This window comes from Eriocheir sinensis, chromosome 15 (assembly GCF_024679095.1).
Source record: "Eriocheir sinensis breed Jianghai 21 chromosome 15, ASM2467909v1, whole genome shotgun sequence".
Taxonomy (NCBI): Eukaryota; Metazoa; Arthropoda; class Malacostraca; order Decapoda; family Varunidae; genus Eriocheir; species Eriocheir sinensis.
Window position 1 is genome coordinate 22,518,264 of NC_066523.1, and position 20,949 is coordinate 22,539,212.

The window sequence follows — 20,949 nt, forward strand, 5'->3', positions numbered from 1 at the left end:
TCGGTGTCTCATTAGCCTTTTTCCAATCCGAAGGGACGATGCCTTGTCGCAAGGACATATTGAATAAGGTTGTGAGGGAGGAGAGTATTTCGCTCTTTGTTTCTTTAAACAGTAGAGGATATACTTTGTCGGGTCCGGGACTTTTATTTGTTTTAAGTGAATGGAGAGTTTTAAGAACTTCATCGGTTATTATTTCAAAATTAGGTAATGCATGCTCGAGATTTACATTAGTACTGGTGTTGGTGGTAGTGGGAGGAAGACTGTTAATATTAAACACCAAGGAAAAGTAATTGTTTAAGAGGTTTGCAATGTGTTGGCTGTCAGTCACTAGTGCACCGTCGCTGTTTGTTAAAGGTCCAATTCCACTTCTGATCGCCTTTCTGTTGTTTATGTAACTGAAGAAAGATTTCGGATTATTTTTACAGTTGGCTGCAATATTTTCTTCATATCTACGCTTTTCCTGACATACTAATCTTTTTACTTGTCGCCTGGCATCATTATAAAGTCTAATATTTTCAGGTGTGCTTTGTTCTTTCTTTAACCTGTAAAACAATTTTCTCTCCTTGACTGAGTGTTTAATTTCGCTATTAAACCAAGGTGGGCTTTTATTAGTGTTAATTCGCTTCTCGCACAAGGGGACGAATGTGTTCTGCTGAGTGCGTAAATGATTTTTAAAGCTTAGCCAGGCTTCCTCTACATTGCCGTCATCTGATAGTTGTATTTCTGTTAGTTTTTGTCGGATTTCTACGAAGTTAGCTCTTTTGATTGAGAGGACACAAGAAGAAGCTGAGAAAGGGAACATGCTTGAGACAAAAAGAAGTACAGCTTTCCTCATAGAAAAGTTGATTTGTGGAACAGTTTGGAGGAGGAAGTGGTGGAGGCGAAGAGTGTCCACCAAATGAAAGAAAGGTTGGATAAAAGTAGACATGGAGACAGGACTATCAGAGCCTGGCTCAGGCCCTGCATGCTACAAACAGGTAAATACACACACACACACACACTCTCTCTCTCTCTCTCTCTCTCTCTCTCTCTCTCTCTCTCTCTCTCTCCTATATCAAACCTATTAACCTTTTATAACGACTCTCTCACTGTTTATGACGTAACCAAATCACTCTCTCTCTAGTGGCTCTCTCTCTCTCTCTCTCTCTCTCTCTCTCTCTCTCTCTCTCTCTCTCTCTCTCTCTCTCTCTCTCTCTCTCTCTCTCTCTCTCTCTCTCTCTCTCTCTCTCTCTTTTTCTGCCACTGAAGCCAGCAGCTACATGGTGGTTGTGGCACTGTCTGTTAGAGAATTATCTTTTGTCTGCATATATGAGGAAAGACTCAAACAGTTAAACTTGTATTCTCAAGAAAGGCGAAGGGTGCGTGGAGGCATGATCGAGGCTTATAAATGGATGAAGGGCTTTAATAAGGGAGATATTCGAGATATTCATAAGGTTTTGTTGGTAAGAGAACTGGGTAGGACACAAAGTAATGGGTTTAAACTGGATAAATTTAGATCCAACAGGGACATAGGCAAAAATTGGTTTACTAACAGGGTTGTGGATGAGTGGAATAGGCTTAGCAGTCATGTTGTGAGTGCCAATACAACTGTCACATTAAAAAATTGATTAGATAAATTCATGGACAGTGATATCAGGTGGGGTTAGATACACGGGAGCTTAGGGTCAAAGGAGCTGCCTTGTATAGGCCTACCGGCCTCTTGCAGACTCCAACGTTCTTATGTTCTTATATATCCCATGGTTCCTCACTCTTGCTATATCTAGTCTTTATACACTAACAATCACTCTCAGCAGATATATATCACACATTTAGTGAGGCCATGGCTAGTGAGCCCTACCCCTTTACAAAAAAAAATGAGTATCAAAAATAATAAAAGGCTTCAGCATAAGTAGTTTAATTATTCACAACAATTTTCTAAGATGACAAATCAAGTTACTATAAACTCTATTTATCTATTCCATATATATTGTTTAGAGGGTAAGCCTCCACAGCAAGAATGGGGATGCATCTAGTGCTGTAGTGAGGTAGAATATTGCTTGCCATCTCTTGCTTTCAGCTGCAGTCACCAGATAGCTCCAGCAAAAAAGAAGGCAGTGTGTAAGTCCTTCCTGTAAGTACACACTTTCTTTCTTGTCAAGACCTTTAAAATACCTCCCTGTGCCCCCCATCATAACTCGGTCCCATGCTAAATTTTTAATGTATCTCGGAGCATGTTGGAGACCAATTTAAGGGTGAAGGAAGCAGAATGATAGGAAGTGGGGAAGAAAAGTACAAGATGTGGTAGAAAGGGGAGAGTGATGGAGAGGGGAGAGTCGGAGGGGTGGGGATGATGGTGAGAGAGGAGCTAAAAGAGGATATAATAGAAGTGAGGAGGATTACATCAAGGAAAATGCTAATAAGAATGGTAATAGGAAAGAAACTATTCAATGTTTTCTCTGTGTATGCCCCTCAGGTGGAGAGGACAGACGAGGAGAAGGAGGAGTTTTGGGGAGTGCTGGATGACGAGATGGCAGGTCTAACAAATGAGGTGTTCATTGGAGGAAATTTGAATGGTTACATAGGGCAAAGTAGAGATGGCTTTGAGGAAGTAATGGGTGTGTATGGTAATGGAGAAAGAAACAGAGAAGGGGAGAAAATATTGTCGTTTTGTCAGGGCACGGGACTGGTTGTGGCAAACACTATGTTTAAGAAAAAAAGAGAAAATGTGGTAACGTATAAAAGTGGAGGAGTGGAAACGCAAGTAGACTATATAGTGTACAGAAAGGATGAAGATTTTTGGATGAAAGATGTGAAGGTGATCCCAGGGGAAGCGTGTCTGCCATAACATAGACTTCTGTGTGTTGACATAGTCACGAAGGTAGGGAAGAAAAAGAAAAAAAAGAAAAATAAAGGTGTGGAAGCTGAGGGAGGAGGAAATCAGAAGAGAGTTTGAACAAAGAGTGAAAAGGGAAAATGAGGAAAATAATGGAGGATGGGAACAATTGGAAGAAAATATCATGAAGTTAGGGAAAGAAGTGTGTGGTGAAGCAAAAGGAATTAGAAGAAAGGAAAAAGAGACATGGTGCAGCAAGCCATTAAGGAAAAGAAGGAAGCATACAAGAAATGGCAGAAGACAAAGGAGGAGGAAGATAGAGAGGTGTTTAAAGAAAAGAAGAAAAAGGCAAGAAAAGAGGTAGCAAAGGCAAAGGAGAAAGCAACAGAAGAGTGGGTGAGGGAGAGAGAAGGGAGAAATTTAAAAAATGAGATGTTTAAAATTGTGAAACACATGAAAAGAGAGAGAGCAGATGTAGATGGGGCAAAGTTTGTAAAAGATGAAGGAGGGAACATCATGGTGGTAAAAGAAAAGATATTGGAAAGATGGAGTAAATTTTTCAGTGAACTGTTAAATGAGGAAAATGAATATACGATAAATGAAACTCAAAAAGTAGAAGGCCCACAAGAAAAAATTATGGAAGAGGAAATAAAAGAAACACTTAAGGAAATGAAAAATGGTAGAGCAGCAGGACCTTCAGGGCTAACAGTGGATTTAATAAAAGCAGCAGGAAAGGAAGGAGAGGTGGAATTGACAAGAGTGTTAAACGATGTATTAAAAAAGGGAGAGATACCAGAAGACTGGAAAGGAAGCTATACTATACCCATTTTTAAAGGGAAAGGAGATGCTTTGAAATGTGGTAACTATAGGGGGATAAGGTTACTGGAACATGGCATGAAGGTATACGAAAAAGTCCTGGAGAAGAGACTGAGAGGATAACAAGAATTGATAAATGTCAGTTTGGCTTTTGCCCTGGGAGATCAACAACTGAAGCAATATATACTATGAGAGGGGCTTCAGGAAAGGTTTATGGAGAAGAGAAGGAGATTGTATCATGTTTTTGTAGATCTAGAGAAGGCATTTGACTGAGTACCAAGGGAAATTATAAGATGGGCATTGAAAAGGCAAAGAATACCAGAACGATAGGTTGAATCTGTGATGACGGGACTATTTGAAGGTACAAAATCGAGAATGAAAACATTGGTGGAACATCAGATGAGTTTGAAATTGGAGTGACGGTTCACCAGGGATCTGCCCTCAGCCCGCTCTTGTTTATAACAGTAATGGAGGAGGCAACAAAGGAAGCAAGGAGAGGCACCATGGGAGCTGTTGTATGCAGATGACTTGGTAGTAAATGCAGAGACAGCAGAAGTGAAAGAAAAGTTTAGTAAATAGAAGGAAGGAATGGAGGAGAGGTTTGAAAATTAATATGGAAAAAACAAAGTACATGGTGACTGGAAAAGAAGCAAGGGGAAAGATTAAATCAGGAAAATCTCCATGTGGATGCTGTGAGAAGGGAGTAGGTGTAAATTCAGTCTTGTGCACATGTTGCAGGCAGTGGTGCCACCATAGATGCTCAGGCCTCAAAAATGTAAGAGGAGTGCAGAATTTTACATGCCCAGCTTGTGAAACATTTGAAACATTTATTAATAGCCTATTAGGTGCAGTTACATATGTTGATGTATGTATTGTTAGAGGCCAGCCTTTATATAAGCATAAGCTTTTCAGGCAACAGCAAGGACAAAAAACTGAGAGGGATGAACTAGAGGTAAATGGAGGAAAGCTGGATGAGGTAGAACATCTCTGTTATTTGGAAGATGTTCTGGACTGTGAGGCGGGAGTGGAGAGGACAGTGAGAGCGAGAGTGGCGGCAGCGTGGTTAAAGTGGAGGGAGGTGGCTAGTTTACTTGTGAATCATAGCATCCCTCTAAAGAGCAGAGCAGGGGTGTACCAAGCGTGTATTAGATCAGTGATGTTGGATGGAGCAGAAACATGGGCTCTAACTAGAAAATTGATGGAGGTATTGAGAGCAAGTGATTGCAGAATGCTGAGGTATATGGCAGGGATCAGGTGGCAAGACAGGGTGTCCAGTGCAGATGTAGCTAACAGATGTTAAGTAGAGGACCTGGAAACAGTGCTCAGAAGGGAAAGACTCCGATGGTTTGGACATATGAAGAGAGCAGGGGAGGATACAGTGCTGGGAATTTTGGAGAGATTAGAGGTAGAAGGAAGGAGTCCAGTTGGTAGACCTAGGAAAACGTGAAGAAAGTGTATACACGAAGACTTGGCATTGATGGGATTGGATGAGCATCGGGCAGAAGACAGAGTAGAATTGAGGAGAGCCATAAAGCATCCAACCGCTCAGGAAGAGTAAAAACGAACATTAAACGAGATGATGATGATGATGATGATGATGATCTCGGAGCATGTTACCCCACCGTTGTGTGGACATGTCCTGCCACTTCATCAATCCAACCCAGGTGGGCTGGGCTCATAGCCAAAGTAGGCAATCCATCTAGGAGATGGACAACTCCAAGCCTGGCCATGGTAGGTAATCCAAAGTAAGCTGGGGTTGCTTATCAGGAAGGGCATCCTGAGGCAAAAAAAAGTCCTGCTCCATACCAGTATGAAAGACAACATCTTCAATGAACTGTCCCACCCCATATGGGAAAATAAGGACGTTAAGCATAAGAAAAAAGAAAAAGAAGAAGAAGAAGGAGACATGTTTTGTTTACAAGAGTACAGTATGTATTTTCCTGTGTTCTCAAATATGTTTACACTGTGTAAACTTCTATGTTCCTTGATGTTCACACATATACATACTACACTACTGTACAATCCTGTATACATACAATGCAGACAAATGGACTTACAAACCGAATATGTTTGTAAGCAGTGGAGACTGTACATGCTGAAAAATGTGTTGTACCCTATCCCTTTTCTATTTCTCTTCTTGACACAATCCCAATGAAGATTTATTTTGCCATAATCTTATATTTTTCACACAGCATTCTCAATATGCTTTACCATGAATACCCTCCTTACTCAATAATACATGCTCTGTATCTAATCATTCCACAATTCTGTATCCCTATACATTAGTAGTAACTTACCTCGCTGTTTGCGGAAGTTATCCATCATGACAGCTGCAGATCTCAATGCTCGGTGGCTCACCTTTGATTCCTCAGTTTCATATATCTGTGAAAAGCAGTTTTATGTTAAATAATCAAAGGACCTTGTTCAGATTCCATTTCCAGGTTGATTTTGTTGGATAAAAATATAGAAATGTCATCAAAGTATAAAAAAAGGAAGGAAGATGGATGAGAACTTTGTTATAGATACTACTTTCAAAGGGAGCTCTTAAAAGAAATGTAATATCATATGCATTGTCATTTATGTCAACTAGTATATGATCAAGTAAAATTATGTAAAATAAGTATGTCTTGTATGATGACTATGGTTGCATATTATTTCTTCAATGCAAATCTGATATTTTAATATCCATGAAAATACTTTTACCAAAGAAAATGATGGACTAAATAAGTATGGGAGGGAGAAATGCCATGGAACACATCATATTTGCCACTGTCAAAAACGCACCAGTGTCAAAGACGAAACCCCTTTTCAAGTGTTATATTAATAAAAAAAAAAAAAAAATAAAAAAAAAAAAATAAATAAATAAAAAAAAATCCTGACCTCTATCAAGATTACTAAAATGTTTTGTCGGTTATTTCCTGACTTGTAGTACATATCTACCATATACTATTGGACCATCACCATATTGTAATATATATAACATACAATATACACATATACCATGCTGTAACAACAGTGCCATGTGGATGGCACTGTCTAGGGGTACATCTTTCTAATGGTGAGGGATTGTTGCTTTGGTTCTTGTAGTATTGGTAGCTGTATCACCCCTCTTGCTGGTTTTATTTGGATCAATTGCTCCAGAAAATTTAAAACTGTTGTGTTCTCTTTTTTTCACATCTGTAGTAAAATTTGCTTTTTATCTGTTATATTTCAATTGTCATTGTGATATTTTCTCCTTTTGTCTCTAACTTGACATCTACAAGTCCAAGGTTATGATTGTTTTACATATGTCAAACAAATTACCTATTCTCTACATAAGAGGGCCTGTCCAAGTTCATTTCTTAGTCTTAATCACCATCACACTATCTTCAGCCATTCTGTACCACCTAATTAATGATGCCCAATTCCTATCTCTACATTAAGACCAGCTTTTCTCTCTTTATTCCTCAATATGTACTTCTTAGCTTTCTCTTTATCTTGTTGTAAGGTGCTTAGTTTCTGAAGCATATGCTAGGACTGGCAGGCTAAACTAATTGTACACCTTTCTTTTCAGAAGAATATGCAGGTTGCTAGTCATGATATTATACTATGTTTACCAAAAGCACCCCATCCCAATGCTATCCACTTTCCGGTTCCTTATTTTTTGGGGGATGGGTTTGCTCCAATTATTTCTTCCTGATCATCATTTGTGGTCCTGCCAATTGATTATCAAACGTTACCTTTGTTTTTGTAGTATTCAGCATATAACAACACAACAATTAAACCCATTAAACCGCAATTTTTTTTTTTGAAAGATCCCCCATAATGCAAAAGTCAGCGGAAAATAGACTTTGAAACTGAAAAGAGATGTTTTATAGAAAATTTTCTAGTGCACCCTACTGTGAAATTCGTTTCTTTCTAGGTTGTCACATTGGGCTGGAATTCCAAGATTCCCCCAAAATTCCAACTTTTTACTGGTGCAACATACAGGAAAATCTATTGAAGAGAAAAGTTGCTCATTTTATCATGATGTAATCTGAAAAGAATAGTTTATAATCTTTGACCCAGAAATTTACTGCCTACAGAGAGCCAAAGTCGTGGTGAAACTCAAAAAATAATTTTGGAAGTTTTTTTTTTCATTCTGGAATGAATCTCATTGAATAAAAGTTGTATAAAATCATCCGTATAACTCAACTGTGAAATCAGATTATGATCTGGACTGACCGTTTGGCTGGAATTCCATGATTCCCCCAAAATTCCAACTTTTTATTGGTGCGACGTACAGGAAAATTTATTGAAGAAAAGTTGCTCATTTTATCACGATGGAGTCTGAAAAATATAGTTTATAATCTTTGACTCAGAAATTTACTGCCTACAGAGAACCAAAGTTGTAGTGAAACTTGGAAAAATATTTTTTGTAAATTTTTGTATTTTTTTTCATTCTGGAATGAACCTCATCAAATAAAAGTTGAAGAAAATCATCCGTATAACTCTGTGATATCAGATTATGATTTGAACTGACCGTTTGGCTGGAATTCCATGATTCTTAAAAAAATCCAACTTCCGCTTCCCACTCTCTGAACACTCCTGTGAACAGGATTTGGTTCATCTAGAACATCACGTATATAATTGGAGGTGTCAAGACTATGCTCAGCACGCACACAATGAGCAAAAACTAAAGGAAGACCGTCGAAACAGATCAGCTGAGAGAAAATAATCGCTCTACAGACTCCAAGTTGCGTAGGCAGGAACTGAAAGCTATTTTTTGCACGGAGTGGTGGTATTATCATGGTAAGGGACAAAAGAGGTGCCATTTAGTCAATTAGCATCGACAGAGACATAGTTACGCGCGCCCTTCAAATTCCAGATAGCTTTTTGCTCTCCGGCGCTGGCATCATGTTAGGCACTAATGTAAAAATATCATGTACATATGAATGTATGTGTTAAAACACCAGCTCAGGATCGGACCAAAGGATGTTATTGGACATGTAGCTGTTTATGCCGTGGGTGAGTGAGTGTTGCTGACACTAGAATCTGCACCATAGACACCAGAACGCTGGAAGTTCCGTTGAACCTGCAGCATCGACACCGGAAGGTTAATACTTCCGGCGAAGAGGTGCGGAATAAAAGCAGCGGGCAGCACCAGGAGCAGAGAGAAGGTGGGGAGGAAACAGACGAGAAAGATGTGTGCTCCGTTTTGGGTGTGGCTTTTCTCCTTTTTTTTTTAGTGCGACCGCTCACATAAACTTTGTAACTATAGTTAAGATTGTAAATACAATTTTATACTAAAAACCCTTAAAAACCACACACCTTTTAATGTCCCAGGGAGAGAGAGTGAACAAAGTGAACTAAGTGAACTAAGGCTTCTGCTCGGCCATACATATCTACATAACTTAACTTAAGGCTTCTTTTGTTACCCAGATAACTTCAATCAACATATGGTGCAGGCAACGGTAACTCCGGCCTGACTAGTGAGGTAACAGTGTGAGCCTTAAATTAATGCTGGGGTCACACATTCCCGAATATGGCCCCGACTGCTCCCGAAGAAACGTTTAATAGTAGTTGGCAACCGATTACGTACATTGAAGGGGTATGTAACGAAATGAGAAATGAGAATTGTGTAGGTTCAGTAGGGTTACCATGAGGGCCGGGAGAGGCCACGAGGGTCAGGAGGAATTTTGGCGCGAAGCCCCCAGCCCTGATCGCTTTGAACTGCACAAAGCGATCGGCCTGCGTGGCCCAAATTGTCATTCATCATGAGTTTTTCCCGAAGTTCGCCGCTATATTTACGATGATCTGAACATCGACGCCGAACATCGTAACACTATCCCTGAACTTCGGGGTGGCACGCCGAAGTACGGGGTGGCACGACAAATTTCGGAAATAATGCCGAAGTTCGCGAGCAATCTGGCAAAAGCGCCGCACCTCGTGTGGCGCGTAAAAGCCGGCAACGGCGGTCTGGGGGTATATAAGGAACCACGGTGACCCTTGACGACATTCCTCACACCGGAGCCGAACATCGCACACCACAACACCTCTCTCCAGCCAACTCTACCCCCTTCACTGCCTACTACATCAGTCCCTGTGTGCCACTCTGCCACCCTACCATCCCACCACTGTACCATGATGAGGAGGAGGGAAGTTAGGAAGCTGCGGAAAGCCACAACCACTGCCAACACACCCACCTGGCAGGCAGACAACCCCACCACAGCCGCCTCTACAACCTCCCAGCCTGTCGACCCCACCACATCCACCATCACCACAACTATGGGGACACCTACACTGCCAGCACCACCTGCTATCACCCCCACTGTGCCCACTGTGCCCGACCCTGCCGTGCCTGGTGACCTGGAACCCAGGCCTGCCAGCCCACCAGGTGATGCTGATGAGGTGGTGGGTTCCGTCCTCTAAAGATGTTGTGAAGTACGCAAGAGGCCAGAATAACAACCTCTGAATGGTCAGGTGTGAGGCATAGGGAGGTGTGGAACACCCGGAAGCGGTTTGCAAGAGTGCCAAAGGTGTCTTAACTGTCCTTCGGCCCCGGCTGAGTCGGTAATTGTAGATACATTCTGATTTGGAAAGGCCTCTTGAGGGGTACGGTTTCATGAGGTAGCTGCGCAGAGGGAACGCGTCATCACCGACCAGGAAGTACTCCATGGGTGGGCCATTAGGATCATTAGACAACACCTCCGGGGGTGGGGGCAGCTTGGCATCTTGTTTGTTCAGCAAGTCAGCAAGACGTGTCTGTGCGAAAACACCACCATCTGACTCTGACCCAATGGCACCCACGTCGACACAGAGGAACTTGCATGTATGCTGAGTCAGCAATGGCCAGGAGAACAATTGAGAAAAACTTATTATAATTGAAGTAGTATGTGCCACCAAGGGAAGGGTTGTGGAGGTGAATATATTTCCCGTCTATAGCACCAATACAATGTGGAAGGTTCCAGCATTCCTCGAAACCATGGGCGACTTCTTTCCACTCATCAGGGGATTGGGGTGTCCTGAGCTCCCGTCACCATACACAGCTATAATGGCCTGGCAGGTCTCTGGTACTATCTGGTTTATAGTGCTGTGGGCAACTCGAAAGGAGTATTGTAGACTCTTGTAGGAGTCTCCTGTGGCGAGGAAACGTAGGGTCACGGCCAGGAGGAATGGGTTTGCGCCACCAGGTACGTTTCTTCTCAATGTAGGGCGTGACACGTTCCACTATCTCATCGAATAGCTGGCGGTCTATCCTGGTGCAGTTCTTGTACAGTTCTGGACACTCTCGGGCCAACTCTTGCATTAGGTTGTCATAATGGCCATATTTTATTCTTCGTTCCATATAGGGCCGCACCCAAACAGATCTAGGCTTCCTCGTCTTCGCTTGCTGCTCCTGTTGCTCGTCTTGCAGGATCAGGGCCTTGGCTATTGCCACTCGTTCAATGGCGTCATTGTAGTTCAGGAGGGCGTACATTACACGCCTGTTCGCCACGTTTTTGGGTGTTATTAGTGACATTATCATGTCAAAGTCCTCCATGGCGAATGACTGGGAGATGTTGCTAATGCTGCAGGGGAACTGTGAATGCATGGTGTTTGGTGGGTTCCTGCCTTTTGTAGTTGCCTACTTTAACTGGCGACATACAGGGTGTCACTACGAATGTTTCCGACATTCAGGGTGTGGCAAAGAGGGTCTGGACACGGTCGACGTATGTCCTCTGTACTCTGTCGACATACGCCCTCAGCTATGAACATCTTGTGGGGGCATGGCCTGGGCGCGGCCTGTTGTCCCAAAATTCGGGGCGTACATCGTGACCCGGTTGCGAACTTCGGGTACGCCATCGTATTGCAATACGATTATGATTCGATCATCATTATCTATCGGCGCTAGGTGCTCGACTTTCGGTAGGTGTTGACGATTCACATGCATCGGGGAAACATCGGCCCCTATAATCCCTTACCTCCCGAATGAACAAAAAATCACGGATTTTCACGTTCGGGAGCAATCGGGGGTCATACATGTATTCAGGAATTTGTGACCCCAGCATAAGTGATGTGGATATGTATGGCCGAGCGGAAGCCTCCCACCGCTGCCACCATTTATGTTTCAAGTTTTTAGGTGGTTATTGAGGTTGATATGTGTAACTGTTTGTAGTTTGGCTATTTAGGCTCACACTGTTACCTCACTAGTCAGGCCGGAGTTACCGTTGCCTGCACCACATGTTGATTGAAGTTATCTGGGTAACAAAAGGAGCCTTAAATTAGGCGATGTAGATATGTATGGCCGAGCAGAAGCCTTAGTTCACTTTGTTCACTCTCTCACTGGGAACACCTGCCTACCGGGGCAGTCGGCCGCCAGTATGCATTGAATGGTGCATCTGTCACGTCCCAGACGGCGCGCTATCTCACATACTGGGACATTTTCTTCTTTCAGAGCCAAAATTCTAGCCCTCTCCTCCTTGGGACAGGTCTTGGCCCCCATCCTGAGACATTTGTAGCGTCGTAGCATGAAGAAATAGCGAACATACAATAATCTGAGGTTGCGGGTGGTAAATGGCGGCAGAGTATCTCCCCATACAAAGGCCTGGGAGCCACTGACTCGTGTATTGTGTACCCTACAGACTTGAGGAACACCGCTGGGGTTACCAGATACCCCCAAGTGTTGCCATATAGACCGTAGCTGAATTGGACATCCGTCATGACGCGCATATCCCTCATTGGTTTTATAGGGGGGACGGCATCTCCTATGACTGATGCTGTAAGTCTGTTTTGTTCTTTATTGATTTAAAAATCAACTAGACATCTGCTGAGACAGTTATATATTTGAAGAATAAATTTCATATTCCAGAAAACTGGTAATTGTATGGTAATTGACTTCCTAATTCAACTCTAAAGAAAACAAAAAAGAAATACAGGTAGCCCTTGAGTTACAACAGGGTTTGGAACCAACAGGCTGGTCATAAGTAAAATTTGTTGTAAGTCGAAATTTACATTTAACAATAAAATATTATTCAAATGTCCTGCCATGGAAAGAGCAGCTTTCCTATGCTTCCTAACCTCCCTCCTAAACCTGGCTCTGTCCTCATGAGTTCACCTAGCCCCAGCCCTGAATTTGATTTACCCTTACGCCAAGCAACGTTGTACAGTGTTACAAAAGAGAGCTACCAAGTTCGGCCAAGATGGCAACATTAGCCAAACACCCCACCGAGTCGTTGCACCGGGGGTTATGTTGGCAGGGGGACAGTGTAAACAAATAAATAAGTCAGTTTTATGAGTGGCCAGTGTCACCTCTGCCGCATCTTCTTACCTTCTGTGAATGCTTCATTCAACTATGGTTGTTGTTTCTAGTAGATGGTCGCCTACAGGAGGGATCAGTTGTTATAGATGTCATTTGCTAGCCAACTGGTATCTGCTGGATCTAGCAGTAAGCTTATATAGCACACTGTAGTGTAGGCCTATAAACTGCTATAGTAGCAGTGGGGGGGGAGGTGCAGGAGCGCTATATAAACCAAGTGCTGCTCAACCCTTGGCAGGATATTTAAAATATCAACTCATTACTTAACCAAGTATTGTTAATATTATTGGCCTGATTGTAAGTAGGCCTATAAACTGGTAGAGTAGGGACTACTTACTGTAGCATAAGGAGTACTTACAGCCTGAGTTCTACAGACAAATGAGAGGTAAGAGTGGGTGGGCTGGCCCAGTCCAGCCAGCCTTCCCCCCTCCTGCCTAACCTCAGCCCAGCTAGGGCAGCGCATTAGGAAAGTGGTGGGGAGGGGGGGAGGGGGGAGGTAGGACCCACGGCAGGATATTTAGAATGTCAACTCATCACTTAACCAAGTACAGTAAACCCTCGATATAATGGACTAATATATGGGGAATCTTAGTCCGTTAATGCCGAAAGTCCATTACAAGCGGCGGTAATTTAGAGATACATACAATAATACCGACGAACCTAATAAACATCGGTATTTTTTTTTTTATCGTTTTTTTTTTTTTTTTTTTACAGCTAAGGAGACGGTTCAAGGGTGTAAATAATAAAAAAAAAAAAAAAAAGCCCGCTACTCACTGCTCCTGAACAGAGGTCAAAATAGTGTCCAAAACAAGGGGTCAATTTCGGGAGGAGAGGTGTCCTGATACCCTCCTCTTCAAAGAGTTCAAGTCGTAGGCAGGAGGAAATACAGATGAAGGAAGATTGTTCCAGAGTTTACCAGCATGATGGATGAAGGAGTGAAGATGCTGGTTGACTCTTGCATAAGGGGTTTGGACAGTATAGGGATGAGCATGAGTAGAAAGTCGTGTGCAGCGGGGCCGCGGGAGGAGGGGAGGCATGCAGTTAGCAAGTTCAGAAGAGCAGTCAGCATGAAAATATCGATAGAAGATAGAAAGAGAGGCAACATGGCGGCGGAATTTGAGAGGTAAAAGACTATCAGTATGAGGAGGAGAGCTGATGAGACGAAGAGCCTTTGACTCCACTCTGTCAAGGAGAGCTGTGTGAGTGGACCTCCCCCACACATGAGATGCATACTCCATACGAGGGCGGAGAAGGCCCCTGTAAATGGATAGCAACTGTGCAGGGGAAAAGAACTGGCGGAGACGGTACAGAATGTCTCCACTTTGTCTGCAGAACTGCACAGCACACTTGGCAAAGGACTGCAATGCACTGAGGCTGCTTGGTTGGAAGTGGGGCCCTGCATGGGGGCCGTATTGTTACAGGTATGGGTAAAATTTTACTAGTGTGTCTAGCTCGCACTGGCAGACAAAATTTTTGTTTTTGGTAGTTTTCGGTGTGTTATGAAATAGTCTGCTAACTGTTTCTGTCACAAATCAATAAATAATTGACTTTTCAATGTCTGTTGTACACCTGTCGCCACAGTTGCAGAATAACTCGCAGAGAGAGGTTCAACTTGCTTACTGTTTTTCTATTTCACTCACCACTCACAAAGGTCACAAGTGGACAAACTAAAACAAAACCAGGCAAATTAATGCTTTCACTGCCATGTATTCCCCCAGTGTGCATGCGTGGTGGACACCAGAGCGACTTATTTCTTCGAGGAGGTATTTCACGAAACACCACCGCCCTATCCCATCTTGCACTGTGTATTTCTGCCATATTTCCGCTGCCCCACACTGAGTCCGGAATAAATTCAAACTAACCAAACCTAACCTAACCTACCTAATGGGAGACCCCTTAACCTAAGCTGTCTCAGTACCGACACTCACAAACACTTGGCTAATTTCCATTACATTTACGTCCTGGATAGATGCATAAGACTTTTTTGTGGTGAAAATACGTTTTTCATTTGTATGGGAACCACAAGGAGGAAAATATTTCATCAGGTAGTGTGGGGTTTGAGGGCAAAGGTGTGCTTGCTCTTGACAGCTGTAAATGAGTGTCCTCTCCATACAGCATGGTGGCGGGAACTGCCCGCCGACTCCCACCTGATGAGAGTTGCCAGCTAGGCCAAAACTCCCACAACTTCCCCCTAAGATTGTGAGGGCAATCTGAATTAACAAACAAAACAAGCAAAACTGACCAATCCAAGACATGTTACCTAACTTACTCTAACCAAACATAATGGGTGGGGAGCAATCATTGTTCAAAATCGTCCAGCCATCGTGGACGTGACCTATGCTTGGGAGGCCGCCCCGCTGGTGACACCTGCTGATCTGGGGCGCCGTCAGGGTCAGGAGGCTCCCGAGGTGGCGATGCCTCTTTCAGGTGGCCACGATTGTGTAATGTGATGTGGCTGCTACTGTCGACCCTTATGGCGTACTGGTGATGTGGGTGAGCCTCCACCACCATGCCAAACTTGCTCCACTCCATCGTGACCTGGTCTTGCACCCAGACATGGGCTCCTGGCTGTAGGCGGTGCCGCCAGTGGGGTTGGCCGACGAGCTGTTGCTGCACTACTTCGTGCCATCTTGCCATCTGAAGCTCCCTTTCGTTCAGGGTCTGCGTCCACTGTGGGTCAACTCGATCTGTAGTTCTGCCTGGCCATGGGGACGCCATCCTGCAGCTGTCTGCCTGTTGTCATCTGGGTGGGAGACTTGTTCACTCCTTGCAGGGGGGTATTCAAATATTGGCCAAGGGCGAGGAACGTTTTGTCATTGTCCAAGCTACCCCTCGATTCCGTGTTGTCCTGCAGTATCCTCTTGGCCAACTTAACCGCTGCCTTGGCCCAACCGTTGGACTGAGGATACTGAACAGAAGAGATTCAAGTGGTGACACCCCACCTCTCAAGGAAGACAGCCATTTCCCCACTCACCAGGTTCGTCCCTCCGCTGGTTGCAAGTTCCTCTGGGGCTTCCCACCTGGTGAAATACTGCCTGAAGTGTTTCATGATCTTGCTGGAGAAGGTGCCGGAGGGGAGGTGCGCAATTTCCAACCACCCTGTGAGCCGGTCGACACACACGAGGTATGTTTGACCACCCCAGCAGGAACAGGTCTGCCACGGTCTGTTGGAAGGGGTATTCAGGTGGGGGTGTCAGAAGGTGGGGCTCGGGCGGCTGTGATGGGGCATGCACGTTGCAAAAGTCGCATACAGCTCTGTGGTGTCGCAGGTCGCCTTCAATCCCAAGCCAGTATACTGTCTGCCTCGCTCTTCTCAACATGGACTCAAGTCCTTGGTGGCTGGCATGGAGATTAGCGGCTACTTGCTCCTGAAGGGCATCAGGGATGACAAACCGCACACTTCCCTGACCGAAGGTGTATGTGACTAAGCTGCCAGACACAGCCAGCCAGTCCCTCACATTGTAGAATGGCCTGAGGAAGACGAGCTCCTGCGCTCTCTGTGGACTCCAGTCACCGCTGTTTACTCTCATCACCAACAGCTGGTAGTCAGGATCCTCGAGTGCCGCTCTCACTACGAGTCCCTTGTCTTGGGTTGCACACCTGCTCAGGTCCAGAGCAGCCACAGTAGCCGCTGCCATGACTGCGGCCTCGACGTCATCCTGTTCCTCGTCCACCTCGTCTGGATTGGCCTTGACTCCAGGGTATCTTGACAGGAAGTCTGCTGCCATGTTGTGCTTTCCTGGCAAGTACTGCATGGTAAACTTGTACTGCTAGGTCCGCTCCTTCAGCCGAAACAGTCAAGGATTGGCGATGTCCTTGAGGGCCTTGTCACCGAAGAGCTTCACTAGGGGCCAATGATCCGTGGCGACCACGAGGTTGGGGCACCCTAGTAGAAAGAGATGGGCCTTGCCCAGGCACCAGGCCACTGCCAGGGCCTCTCCTTCCACCAGTGCGTACCCCGACTCAGTGGGGGTGAGGTGCCGACTGCCACACAGCGCCAGGCGCCAGCCCCCTTTGCAGCAGAGAGGCACATTACCTGTGGGGCACGAACAATATTGCTGCATAACTACAAACCCGATGTCGTCCTTGGACCAGTCTGTGACAGCGACCGTGGGGCGAGTCTTGTCGTAGTATGCCAGCCCCTGTTTGGCCAGTTGGCAAATAACTTCTTTAGCCTGCATGAACTTCTGTTGGAGGCATTCATCCCAAAAGATGGACTTGCCGGTGGGCTTCTTCAGCAGGTCCCTGAACGGCACCATCAGGGGTGCGGTGGCAAGGAAGGGCGCCAACTTGTTTACAAGCCCGAACCACAAACACACATCAGTGATGGAGGGCTGTGCAGGCATCGTGAAGTCCTTGATAGCAGTCAGGCGTTCAGCAGTCGGTTCGTAAGTGTCCTAGCCCAAGTGGTAGCCCGCAAAGGTGGCCTCTCTCCTGCAGAACTGGAACTTTTCCAGCTTCAGCTTTACCCCTGCCTTTGCACACACCTCTAGGAAGTTATAAGTGTGCTAAAAGGCCTCTTCTACGCTCGTGTCATATAGGAGGGTGTCGTTGACGCATTTGTACTTCCGGGGCATATCGGCAATGGTGTCGTCAAACCTCTTTGTGTAAGCGTCCCCAGCTGCACAGTGCCCCATGGGCATCCGGCAATACTGGTACCGGCCCCAGGGCGTGATGAAAGTGGTAAGGTGGCGGCTCTCTTCATCAAGCTCTACCTGATGGTAGCCCCAGTACGCGTCAGCTACGGTCTTGTAAGAGTGCAGTGGGATTCCAGAGACCATGTTGAATGGTGTGGGGGTGTGGTGCGTCTCCCGCAGGCAGCACGCGTTGAGCTTCTGAAAGTCCACCGTGCGGCGGGGCTTACCGGACTTCTTCGCCACCACGACCATCCTGGCGTACCATTCTGTGGCCTGCCCGGCAGGTACTGGATGAATCATCCCTCTTCTGATGTCCTCGTCCAACTGCCTCTTAACCTCCTCCTCCCAGTGCTTGGGGACCGAGGCAGAGGTGTGGCAAGCGTAGGGCACCGCGTCGGAAGACAGGTGGATGTGACGTGGAGGCCCAGCCATTACTGGTAGTGGATACCGTTCTGTGTCGAACATCGACACTGAGAAGTGAGCAAGGAGCCACTCCTGCAACCTGGGAACATTTTCCTCCAAAGGTGGTAGCGGCATAGCACGCGTCTGCTTGGTGGGCCGTGGTCGTTCTTGTTGGCGTGCTCCCCCTGATCTATGGCACCTCCTGAGGGCGGAGGGCAGGAAAAATCGGCATGCATCAGGCTGAGATCTTTGCAGGCGGTGAGGGACAGGTAGATCTGATTCACTGACCTGACGAAGTAGATGTCTTGGATGGTGGAGCGGCTAGGAATGCTGATGTGGCAAGATGACGCCCCGAGGGTGGGTAGGTGTACATTGGCAAGGTCGCGCAGCCCCCTCCGACTGTGTAGTTGGCTGGGTGTGAGACCAAGGGTGTTCATTAGGGTAGGTGCTGCCACACAGACTTGAGCGCTCGTGTCCTCTACAGCCATGGCACAGTACTGTGTGTCACTAGTCGCTTGAGAAACTAGCATCTGCAGCTGTGGCTGGCCCTCCACTTGCGATGGGGCCACGACAACACCCGCCATAGCATCTTTGCTTTCTTTCTTTTTCATTCTGCAAGCCCTTTCGAAGTGACCCAGCTTGCCGCAGGTATGGCGCATAGCGTTACCCGCAGGACACGCCGCTTTCCCAGGCTGAGGCGGCCTCCACAGTCGCCACACCTCTTACCGGGGTTCCTCGTGTAGTGCAGCAACTATGCCAGATGAACGAGCCTCCCATAACCCACTTAGCCAGTGGGGTACCTCTCTGGCCGACTTGGTAAGGAGTGGCTCTCCCGTCACGATCTCTATCACAGCCTGGGCACTCGAAACCACAATCTAACACTTTCTGGCCACATCTCGTAAAGTACTCACACACTGATTCACCTGTGGCCTAAGCATCACCAAAGAACTCTGACCAATGCACTGCCTGGTTAGAAGCACGTAACACCAACTTACTGAGGCTGTCCAAAGCCTCACTGGCCGTCAACACACTGCACTGGCCACCCGAGAATTGTGAATTGTGAGGCTTCTGAAGCGCTGGGATGCAGAGGAGCCAGATGTAGCGCACGGCATCTGCATCCCTCACCATGTTGAGCTGAATCCAGTCCTTTATGGAACGCCACCAGAAACGTTAGTCTGCAGTGGCCATGTCCAGGTCGCACTTTTCCAGACCAGACAAGTTCAGGACCCTGCATCCCGTTCCCATGGCCGCCATGTTCCGCTGTAGCGCCTCCATGACGATCTGCTGGGCTTGCACCGCTGCTTGTGCACATGCCAGGCAATAATTTCTGACCCGCTGAGCACCTGACACGAACGAGAACCTTGGGCGCCGTGGGGTGGCCATCGCTACGTGTAGGTCCTTGAGATCAATGCGCCATGTGGGGTTTGAGGGCAAAGGCACGCTTGCTCTTGACAGCTTTAAATGAGCGTCTTCTCCGTACAGCTTGGTGGCAGGAACTGCCCGCCAACTCCCACCCGATGAGAGTTGCCAGCTAGGCCAAACTCCCACAGGTAGGCTGAAAAAGACTATAGTAATCGAAGGATGGGACAGCATATAATGAGAGGGCGGCGAGGTGGCTAGCAGACGCTATTGTAGTTACCGGGCGCAGTTCGTTCAAAAAATATTCTCAGTCGGTCCCCAAGAATTTCTAACCCTCTGACCTTGTCCGTCATATCCAAAATCCGTTATAAGTGGGTCCATTATATCGAGGGTTTACTGTATTATTAAAAATATTGACCTAGTCGTAAGTGCGATTGGTCATGAGTTGCATACGCTGTAACTTGAGGACAACTTATATGGGAGTACATGCAGTACTTATCAACATCTTGATAGATAATAATAGGTAGCTATACTGAGTGGACTGAAGGAGAGTTTGCTAAGCTATACTTGAGGAAGAATTTCCCCTTTATATTGTACTTACTTTTGAAGCATTATCTTGAAGGTTACTGATGATTTTCTTGAGGTGTTTGACAATAAATGGCCATGAATTCAGTAGAAGCATTTTATCCTTCATGACCACCATGATACTGTACCTACAAATAAAATCATTCATATTACTTTCTTACAGCAAATGAACAAATTCAAAAAGATAAAGATGAGATGCCAGATACAAAAGTAGAGAGAAAAAAATAAAAAAAGGGCTGTTTTTCTTCATTCCTTTTGGCAATGTACAGATTTGAATCAGCTTTATCAAACCACACAAACCTGTCTCAAAAGACACTATCGCACGTTGGATCAAGACCATGCTTCACATGTCAGGGGTAGACACTGCCAAATTCACAGCTGGCAGTGTTCGGCCAGCCGCGGCGTCGAAGGCCAAGGCTATGGCTGTCCAAGTAGCATGTATTATGGCAAAAGCGGGGTGGTCAAGAGAAACCACTTTTGCAAAATATTATGACAAGCATATTATTGCCGAATCAGACCCATTCCAGGAAGCCATATTAAAATGAGTTGGGTATCTTACTACAACATATGGGTGGATTTTATGGGTTACGTATAGGGCCCAGGCAACTGATTAAATGTTATTTTATATTTTATGAACATTTACATTACCATGTCTGGGTATCGAAGTGTGGTGCACAGCTAAGGCATATGGTTTATTATTATTTATACACTAAGTTTACACAACAGTAGATCAGCATTTCACAATGGATATCAAGGGAGTCAAGTTGAAAAAAAAAAGTATTTTTTTTCCATGGGCCGGAACCAATAAGCGCTTTTTCATGTATTTCAATGCCTCGAGTTTCGTGATCCTCGAGTTTAGCACTATACCTTCGGAATGAAACAAGCACGAAACTCGAGAGGGTACTGTACTACTACTACTACTACTCTCTCTCTCTCTCTCTCTCTCTCTCTCTCTCTCTCTCTCTCTTTTTGTGAGTTACCTTGAAAGCCACTCATTAATTGGGGACTCACAACATGGCTTCCGTAACAAAAGATCCTGCCTATCAAACCTCTTAACCTTTTATAACGACCTCTTCACAGTT

General features: G+C 45.4%; 1 protein-coding gene across 5 annotated transcripts in view; it reads right to left on the reverse strand.

Annotated features, from left to right (window-relative positions):
• Positions 1–20,949, reverse strand: part of LOC126999049 (folliculin-like) — a 162,031-nt gene that overhangs the window by 72,619 nt on the left and 68,463 nt on the right. For all 5 annotated transcript variants that reach the window (XM_050861426.1, XM_050861427.1, XM_050861425.1 and 2 more), the window contains 2 exons: positions 19,884–19,995; positions 5,926–6,010 (listed from right to left, as the gene is read on the reverse strand). In XM_050861426.1, coding sequence (XP_050717383.1) covers positions 5,926–6,010; positions 19,884–19,995 — 197 coding nt within the window. The remainder of the gene's footprint in view (positions 1–5,925; positions 6,011–19,883; positions 19,996–20,949) is intronic.